Raw genomic sequence first — 10051 nt, 5'->3', positions numbered from 1 at the left:
GTATTTATAGTTAACAACATAAGTAACATAATAACTTATCTAATTTAAGATACCATCGTTTTAATAACATGTACAAAATAACAAGATTTAGTTAAAAAATTATTGGCCTTACAATTCATGTTAATAGTTCCGAACATAGCCTTACGGTTGACAGATCCTATGACCAACCTTTCAGACATAAAGCATATTACTAAAACAATATTTAATTATTACTACATCTTCTTCTATTAGTATAATTTTTTTTATTTTATTAAAGTAATATACTGGTCGTTAAATATATGCAAATCAGCAAGGACTACTTATTGTTTTAGACTTGGGAAGCTGTGGGAGGGTTGGCAGATGTGAGGAGGAGTATCTCGTGACTTCAGAAGCTTACTGGCGTCAGGGACGGTCGCTGCTGCAGGAAAAATGTCTCAAAATTCCACCGGAAAGATGTCTCACAACACAATGGCGATGTCAACACTTCCTGAGGACATAGATAGAGGTAGGATGTAGTGATTGATTCACGTTAAGGTGTTTTTGTTACAGAATTTGAAGGTACCTGTTCTTTAGTTTGTCGATCACTCATTTACTGAACTCTCAAACGGACATAAGAAAAGAGAAACACTGCAGCAAGTGTACTGGCCCATTCCTAGCAAGCTCTTCTCAAACCCAAACCCTCTAACAGTAATATTCACCCAACTCATTCTTAGTGCTACCCAAGGAATAGGCTTTTATAACCCTATTAACTCGTGTGCAAACCCCTTTTAAAATCATTCCTCTCATCTTATGTAGTCATCTAAGCTATATTTGAAGCTACCAAAGGTAGCCTTAGTGACCCTGCTAGGTAGACTGTTCCACTCATCAACTACATTTCCAAACCTGTACTTTCCTATATCCTTGCTAAATCTAAAGTTGTCTGATTTGAATCTATTATTTCGAGTTCTTTCTTGAAGGGATATTCTCAGAACCTTAGGTATTATTATGTATAACTTGTTACACTACGTTTTCCAAGTGAGGTTGTCTTTAGTAGAGCTCTACTAAGATGGTGAGCGGGGTAACACTAACTAGTGAGTGTTATGACACAACACACAGCCAGTCTTGATTTTAGATGACTGGGCTTCATTAAGTTAAATAGAATTGGTTGGCAAACAGGTATGGTGATGGGTAAGATACATAGGCAACAGTTACGCAACTTTATTCCGAAACGTTTCGCCTACACAGTAGGCCTCTTCATTCGAATACTTCCTGTATTCGACTGAAGAAGCCTACTGTGTAGGCGAAACGTTTCGGAATAAAGTTGCCTAACTGTTGCTTATGTATCTTACCTACCAACCTGTTGGTATTGTATACCATTTTGATATTCAGGTATGGTGATACTGACAAAATGTGGAGAAAAATCACTTGTCCACAATCCCAATAGTATTGGCAGAACTGTTTTGATCCAGATATATTTGTTAGAGTTCAATTCTGAAGAAAACGTCTAAAGTACTGTATAGTTGTTTTTTAATTTTGTTTCTTATACCTTGTACGAAGATGGTGGGTAGATGACACCTTCACTAATGATTCAGTAATTTAGCTTCTTGATTCTTATTGAGTTTAAGGGCTCAATTTTCTTTATTATGTAAATTTTCTAGTAGGAAGTGAATTAGGCAGTGGAGACTATATTCTTTGGGTCTGAGGGGAGAAATCAGAAAGCTCTGCCATTTTTTTTTTTTGTAACCCAACCTAATCTAACCTAGAAATTACTCCTAAATCTAGGTTAGGCTATCATTTTTTTCTGCCATCCTAATGAAAGATAACTGTCTTCATTACATAATCCACTTGATATTTTTTAACTTGCATAATAAGTTATTGCAAAGCTCAAACTCAAGCCTCAAAACTTAAAGATTTGTTGGAATTTTTAACCCTGAAGGCTAGCCACTAAGGATGACTCAGGAATGTCAGTGCATTATCCAGGACTGTCTCTTATTTGCATTGGGTTCCTTTAATCTTGTACACCCAGGATGCAACCCACACTAGTAGACTAACATCCAAGCACATACCTACTTACTGCTAGGTTAAGAGAGAAACATGCCTAACGCTTCCACCCATGTAGAGGACTCAACCACGGTCACTTAGTGTGAAAGGCAAGTGCATTACTAATTAAGTAGTAAGCAACTTCTTTCCCAAATTGTGAATTAGTAAAAAAAAATCTATTTTGTTAAACTGTTCTTTAGAATGACCATTTTTAACCCTTTGACTGTTTCCGACGTATAAATACGTCTTACGAGCCAATGTTTCTGACGTATTTATACGCATAAATTCTAGCAGCTTCAAATCAAGCAGGAGAAAGCTGCTAGGCCCACATGTGAGAGAATGGGTCTCCATGGTCAGTGTGCACCATATAAAAAAAATCGGGGAGCCAGTGGTGCATTGTGGGAATGCCATTTCAGTTGTCATTTTTCAGCATGTCTAGTGGTAAGAAATATGTGATTCCCCAGCAAATCTGGGACTCTTCTCTTCCCAAGTGATGCTCTAACACAGATGGAAGTGTCAGTGAAGATCAATTTCATGATTTGGAGGAGTTTGAGACCAAAAGCAATGGAGGAGGAGGAGGGGGAGGAGGAGGAGGAGGAGGAGGAGGAGGAGGAGGACGAGGGAAGGAAGAGGAGGAGGAGGAGGAGGAGGAGGAGGAGGAGAAGAGGAGGAGGAGGAGGAAGAAGAAGATGTAATAATATTGTTCCCTTGAAGCAAGAAAAAAAAAAGTCCACCCCATGACAGTGACAAGATAAGGGGAGATAACATCTGATAAGAGCTGACTTTGATGAGCGTAAAGGAGGGTAATATTACATGACCATCGCCTCCCTTTGTTTTTGCTGGTACACAAACATTTCTGTCTGTCTATTTGTCTGTCTGTCAAGCTCCCTGTCTGTCCATCTAGCTCTCTGTCTCAGAGAGAGCCACAAGACTGTGTCATCACGTTTACTCACATCTTCAAGCAGAGTATAGCACTTTGTCTGGATTTCTTGGGTTATCCTAGGTAATTTACACTATGTATACTTGTATTTATGTGTACCTGTGAGACAGAGATAGGCAGACAGAAAGAGAGACAGATTGAAAGATATAGAATGAGGGAGAAAGATAATTAGATAGAATGGAGGAGGGGAAGCAGCATCCGACCCCATTGTTTTGACAGGGGTAGGGGTAGTGACTAATGAGATAATATGTCACTTTGACAGCTGCCGACTTCTGACTCAAAACAATTATAAGCCACACACTCGCACACAAGGAGGAGGAGGAGAAGGAGGAGGAGAAGGAGGAGAAGGAGGAGGAGGAGGAGAAGGAGGAGAAAGAGGAGGAGAAGAAGGAGGAGAAGAAGGAGGAGAAGAAGGAGGAGAAGGAGGAGGAGGAGAAGAAGGAGAAGAAGAAGAAGGAGAAGAAGAAGAAGGAGAAGAAGAAGGAGAAGAAGAAGAAGGAGAAGAAGAAGAAGAAGGAGAAGAAGAAGAAGGAGAAGAAGAAGAAGGAGAAGAAGAAGGAGGAGAAGAAGGAGGAGAAGAAGAAGAAGAAGAAGAAGAAGAAGAAGAAGAAAAAGAAGAAGGAGGAGAAGAAGGAGGAGAAGAAGAAAAAGAAGAAGGAGAAGAGAGAAGGAGAAGAGGAGGAAGAAGAAGGAGGAGAAGAAGAAGAAGAAAAAGGAGGAGAAGAAGAAGAAGAAAGAGAAGGAGAAGAAGAAGAAGAAATAGGAGGAGGAGAAGAAGGAGGAGAAGAAGAAGAAGAAAAAGGAGGAGGAGAAGAAGAAGAAAAAGGAGGAGGAGAAGAAGAAGAAAGAGAAGAAGAAGGAGAAGAAGAAGAAGAAATAGAAGGAGGAGAAGAAGAAGGAAGAAGAGGAAGGAGAAGGAGGAGAAGGAGAAAAAGAAGGAGAAGAAGAAGAAGGAGAAGAAGAAGAAGAAGAAGAAGAAGAAGAAGAAGAAGAAGAAGAAGAAGAAGAAGAAGAAGAAGAAGAAGAAGAAGAAGAAGAAGAAGAAGAAGAAGAAGAAGAAGAAGAAGAAGAAGAAGAAGAAGAAGAAGAAGAAGAAGAAGAAGAAGAAGAAGAAGAAGAAGAAGAATTGTTTGTTTGTTTGTTTGTTTGTTTGTTTGTGTAAACAAGTTTTGTAAACAATATATTGATAATTATGTTTGTGTGCTTATTGTGTTGTATACAACGAGTGTATATATATACATTGCACCTTACTTTGGTCTCATAGGCCACATAAGTTATGTGAAAAAATAAAATAGTGAAAAAAACAACAAACCTTCAAATACAAGTAAACTAAAGTTTACCGGGTGAGCGGCAGTCGCCGCTGTTGCCATACGCGGCTCATTTTCTGCAAACTTCACGGCTCTATATCTCAGTAAGTACCAATGGCAAAAATTTTTTTTTTGGACTAAAACACTCAGAAAAATAATCTTAACATTTTCATAAGAAAAAATAATTTTTTTTTTTTTTTTGAATATTTGGCGACATAGAATGACAGTTTCAGAGAGGGGCCTGAAACAGTCAAAGGGTTAAAGATGCATATAATTAATTTAAGTAATTATTACAAAACATACATAAACACAGTTTACAATGGTCATGATATTAGCACTCGTATGTCTATGTATTGCATACATTATTTAGGTTTAAGCTAGGGTAACTCAGGTAAGTCAAATTATGTGACTTCTTTTTTTATTTTTTCTTCTTCTTCCTCTTCCCATTGGGTTCTCTGTTTATACTATTTGATACAAAGAAAAAAGCTTTTCTAGTAATAATGAGAATTGAAGGAAGGATGGAACAAGAACAGGGACAATATTGGATGAAAGACAGTTTTAGGCTTTGTTTGTCATAATAAATTGTCAGGATCACATTAACAGAAGATGTTTTTTAACAGTAGGTTTGAAGTGGTTGGCTGACAGGGAGACTCTGGAATCTTCAGGCAAAGAGTTCTAGATTTTAGGTCCTTTTATGCACGTTGTGTTTTTCACATGCTGAGTCGGACATGTTATGCCATTTCTGCCATGTTATGGCAGAAATGACATGTATGCCAGGGATGGGGTTCACTTATCTAGGTCTGGGGTGGGGGCACTGGCAACTGCAGTGGAGGGAGCTGTTAGGACTTTAAACTAGGAATAGTTAGTGGTATGGGTTTTGGTGGGAAAACAGTGAAGTCCCAGTGTAGTAATATTATGAGCTCTAGGGGAACTAGTAATAGGCAGAATGAGGTGGATATTGGAAAACCAGTGGCACTAGGTGACAAGGACAGTAATAGGTTTAGTTGAAAAACAGAAATGAGCAGGAAGGGTAAAGAAAAAGGAGAGTCTTTAAATATACATTATGCTAATACCCATCTACCTGGAGGGCATTCCGGGGATCAACGCCTCCGCGGCCCGGTCCACGACCAGGCCTCCCATAGTGCTAGGAATAAGATGGACGAGTTGAGACTAGTTGCTAGTGCAGGTAACATTGATGTATTTGCCATAACCGAGATGTGGTTTAATTCAAAAAGTCGGGACATGCCTGCAGAATGTCACATTCAGGGTTTTAAATTGTTCCAAGTAAATATAGGTATCGCGAAGGGGGGTGGGGTGGCGCTGTATGTCTGGGATCACTTGAACTGTTGCACAAAAGTAACACATACAGAGTCTGTTGGGATAGAATTTTCAGAGGGGCATGAAAAATTGATTTTAGGTGTGATATACTGTCCCCCAAACTTAGATAGGGACTAAGAGAGACTACTATGGGAGGAAATTGTTAAGGCCACAAGGCACGATAATGTAGTAATTCTAGGCGACTTTAACTTTAGTCATATTGATTGGAATTTCTTGACTGGGAATTTAGAATGAAACAACTTCTTAGAAGTAGTTCAGGATTGTTTTTTGAAGCAGTTTGTGACAGAGCCTACAAAGGGAAATAACCTGCTTGACTTGGTTTTGGCAAATGAGGAAACTAAAAATTTAGAAATTACAGAGGAACTTGGCACAAGCAATCACAAATCAGTTACCTTTAGCATTGAATGGAAGTATGATAGTAGGGATAATTCAGTAATGGTCCCAGATTTTTGCTTAGCAGATTACAGTGGGCTTAGAGAACACTTATCATCTGTGGACTGGGGTAACGAAGAGAGCTATCAGTATGACAGCTTTCTTAACACAATACATGCTGCCCAAAGGACATGTATCCCATATAAGGAAATTAGATCGAATAGAAATGACCTAAAATGGATGAATAATAGGCTCAAATGTCTTTTAGGACAGAAAAAAGGCACATCAAAAGAGGTGAGGGTCATCTTATGAATCAGTATATTGACATTAACCCTTTCAGGGTCCAGAGGCCAAATTTCAAAGTGTGCACCAGGGTCCAAGAATTTTCAAAAAATAATTTTGTTATTTTTTCTTATGAAATGCCATAGAATCTTTTTCTGAAGGTAATAAAACAAGAAGTACGAAATTTGATGGAAAATTGACGAAATTATGCTCGTGAATTTTGATGTGTCGGCGATATTTACGCATCGGCGATTTTGCTGACTTTGACTCCCATTTTAGGGCAATTACATTATTCCAGTCAACCAAATTCTTAGCTATTTCACTAGTATTACTTCTGTTCTATCAATTGAGCACAAGAAATTGCCAAATCAACTGTTTCAACAACAAAGTAAAGTGACCGGAAATTTAAATATTTAAATTTCAAAATAGGGTCCAGATTAAACAATGCAGGCATTCCTGGCACTAAACTAACATTTCCTTTGTTCATTAGTTATGTTTTCAGGCTTTACAAATTAATTCCATTTTGATTTTTTATTCACATAATGAATTTTTATTCAAACCAAAAAATAGAAGATTTACTGTTATGCAATACTGTAATAATTGTATAAATAATATCACCACATTTGTGAATGTATATTAGACCCGCCAGCTGTCATGTATTAAACTTGTCAGGTCATTTGTTTACTCTTGAACATCGGCAAAAATTTAACATTTCCGCTACTTTGAGTTCAGTTTCAAGCCATTTCCAATACTTAAACCAATCAAAATCATCTCTATTTCTGTAGTATATCTTCCATTCTATCAAATGAGACCAAGAAATTGCAAATACAACTATAAAAAATATATGAAAAAACACTGCGAAGTCGCTGTTTTAATAAAAAATTACGGTCTCGTTTTTTTTCTCTCATTATGCACTGTGTGCTGCAGGAGTTGTTTTATGTGGTGTGCACATACCACATAGATGTATTCTCTCATATCTAGGCCCAAATTTACTGCTCACAGCTTATCAGAGTGAGCTGAGCTCATGGCGTAGATCTACGGTTTGGACCCTGAAAGGGTTAAGAGGGACGTTAAAAAGGGGATAAGAAAAGCTAAACGGGACTATGAAATTTAAGTTGCTAGAGATTCAAAAACTAACCCAGAAAGTTTTTTCCAGGTTTATAGAACAAAAGTTAGAGATAAGAATGGTTTTGAAAACCGACAAGTTGAAGAGTGAGACACTTATGCAACATATGGGAATCTTTATTGAGGAAACGTTTCTCCACACAGTGGCTTCATTGGTCCAATTCAGTCCTTACACCTTTCTGCTTTGTGTTGGACTGATGAAGCCACTGTGTGGTGAAATGTTTCCTAAATAAAGATTCCCATATGTTGCATGAGTGTCTCAATCTTCAACTTGTCGGTTTTCAAAACCATTCATCACAACTGTCAGACACTGCATCATCATGGGATCTTGATACAAAGAATTCTTCAAACTTGTCTAACCTTTGGATGAAGACCTACTTCGACTAGTGGATGGTACCACTATGACCCCGCCTCCTGCTTCGCCTCACCTGACTACAGTATATAAGCCATGTCTACGGCCCTCTGCTGTACATTCTACAAGATTGATGGACTGAACACATTGACTCCAGGCTGAGGGACTGATTTCCTCAAACTCCTCCTCTCCTTACACCTTTCTGCTTTGTACTGGACTGATGAAGCCACTGTGTGGCGAAATGTTTCCTAAATAAAGATTCCCATATGTTGCATAAGTGTCTCAGTCTTAAATAACAAAAAAAGGAACAATACCATGACTGGAACGATACACAAATAACCCGCACATAAAAGAGAGAAGCTTACGACGACGTTTCGGTCCGACTTGGACCATTTACAAAGTCACAGTGTGACTTTGTAAATGGTCCAGGTCGGACCGGAACGTCGTCGTAAGCTTCTCTTTTTTATGTGCGGGTTATTTGTGTCTCAATCTTCAATCTGGGCATCTTACTGCCAAAGAGAATGAAATGTGCTCTATTCTTAATAATTATTTTCTCTCGGTTTTCATGCTGGAAGACACTAACAATATCCCAGTAATTAGTTTTTATAGTGGGCCTGAAGATGATAAATTATGCAATATCATAGTCACTAGCGAAATGGTTATCGAACAGATAGACCGATTAAAGCAAAATAAATCCCCAGGCCCTGATGAACATTTTTCAAGGGTTCTTAAAGAGTGTAAGGTGGAACTTTGTGAACCATTGACTGATATTTTTAATATCTCTCTTCAAACAGGTGTAGTGTCTGATATGTGGAAGATGGCTAATGTAATTCCTATTTTTAAAGCAGGGGACAAGTCTTTAAAGTCAAATTACCGCCCAGTAAGCCTAACCTCAATTGTAGGCAAATTACTAGTCAATTATAGCTGATATAAGAAGCCATCTTGATAAGCATAGCTTGATTAATGATACTCAGCATGGATTCATGAGGGGGGCCGTTCCTGCATAACTAATTTATTAACCTTCTTCAGTAAAGCTTTTGAGGTAGTTGATCATGATAAAGAATTTGATGTTGTTTATTTAGATTTTAGCAAGGCTTTTGATAGAGTACTGCACCAGAGACTGTTAAAGAAAGTGGCAGTTCATGGCATTGAGGGAAAAGTGCTGTCATGGATCGAGTCATGGCTCACCAATAGGAAGCAGAGAGAGTGCTTAACCCTTTCAGGGTTTCGGCCGTACTAGTACGGCTTACGCCAAAGGGTTTTTGACGTAGTACTAGTATGCCTAAATTCTAGCGCCCTCAAATCTAGTGAGAGAAATTGGTAGGCCTACATATGAAAGAATGGGTCTATGTGCTCAGTGTGCGCAGTATAAAAAAAATCCTGCAGCACACAATGCGTAATGAGAAAAAAAAACTTTGACCGTGTTTTTGGATTAAAACAGCGACTTTGCACTGTATTTTCGTATGGTATTTATTGTTGTATTCTAGTTTTCCTGGTCTCATTTTATAGAATGGAAGACATATTACAGAAATTGAGATGATTTTGACTGGTTTTACAATGAAAAGTACCTTGAAATTGAGCTCAAGTAGCAGAAATGTTTGTTTTTTTCCAAAGTTCAAAAGTAAACAAATCATGCCAAGTGTCCAATACACGTCAACTGGTGAGTCTAATATTCTTTCACAAGTGCGCTGATATTATACCATTTCTACACTAATGCAGTAGTCTGCATAACAGTAAATCTTCTATTTTTTGTGAGAATAAAAATTCAAAGTGGAAAGCCAAAGAAATATAAGAGGGGCCTGGGGATGTGACTAATGAACAGAGAACTTGTTATTTTAGTGCCAGGAATGTCTTTTTTTGTTTATTCTGGACCCTATTCAGAAATTGGCATCTTTTGAAATTTGTGTGTAATTGGCAAAATTGCTAAATTCTGACCACTTTATTGGATAGTTGAAATTGGTAAATGGGTAGTTTCTTGTACTCATTCGATAGAAAAAAATGGAGTTCTAGCGAAATAGTTATGATTTTTGTCGACTAGTACAGTGGAATTGGCCGAAAATAGGGCTCAAAGTGGGCAAAATCGCCGATGCATAAACATCGTCGAGACCGCTAACTTCGTGAGAGCATAATTCCATAAGTTTTCCATCAAATTTCATACTTTTGGTGTCATTATGATCGGGAAAAGATTCTCTATCTTTTCCTAAGAAAAAATAATTTTTCTTTTAAATTTGGAGACCCTGAGAACAAGTCTCAGAGAGGGCCTGGGGACCCTGAAAGGGTTAAATGGGGTTAAATCCGAGTGGTCATCTGTAACAAGTGGCGTTCCACAGGGATCAG

The 10051-nt window shown here is 38.1% G+C and overlaps 1 protein-coding gene across 3 annotated transcripts in view; it reads left to right on the top strand.

The window, feature by feature from the left end:
- The first annotated feature begins 327 nt into the window (after positions 1 to 327).
- The window catches only part of VhaSFD (V-type proton ATPase subunit VhaSFD), a 111373-nt gene continuing 101649 nt past the window's right edge, over positions 328 to 10051 (top strand). Inside the window, exon 1 of one of the 3 annotated variants that reach the window (XM_070103642.1) lies at positions 328 to 484. In XM_070103642.1, coding sequence (XP_069959743.1) covers positions 409 to 484 — 76 coding nt within the window. In that variant the 5' untranslated portion in view covers positions 328 to 408. The remainder of the gene's footprint in view (positions 485 to 10051) is intronic. The other 2 variants (XM_070103643.1, XM_070103641.1) reach the window with 2 other exon arrangements.

This window comes from Cherax quadricarinatus, chromosome 86 (assembly GCF_038502225.1).
Source record: "Cherax quadricarinatus isolate ZL_2023a chromosome 86, ASM3850222v1, whole genome shotgun sequence".
In the NCBI taxonomy this organism is placed as follows: domain Eukaryota; kingdom Metazoa; phylum Arthropoda; class Malacostraca; order Decapoda; family Parastacidae; genus Cherax; species Cherax quadricarinatus.
This window is presented reverse-complemented; position numbering and strand designations above follow the sequence as displayed.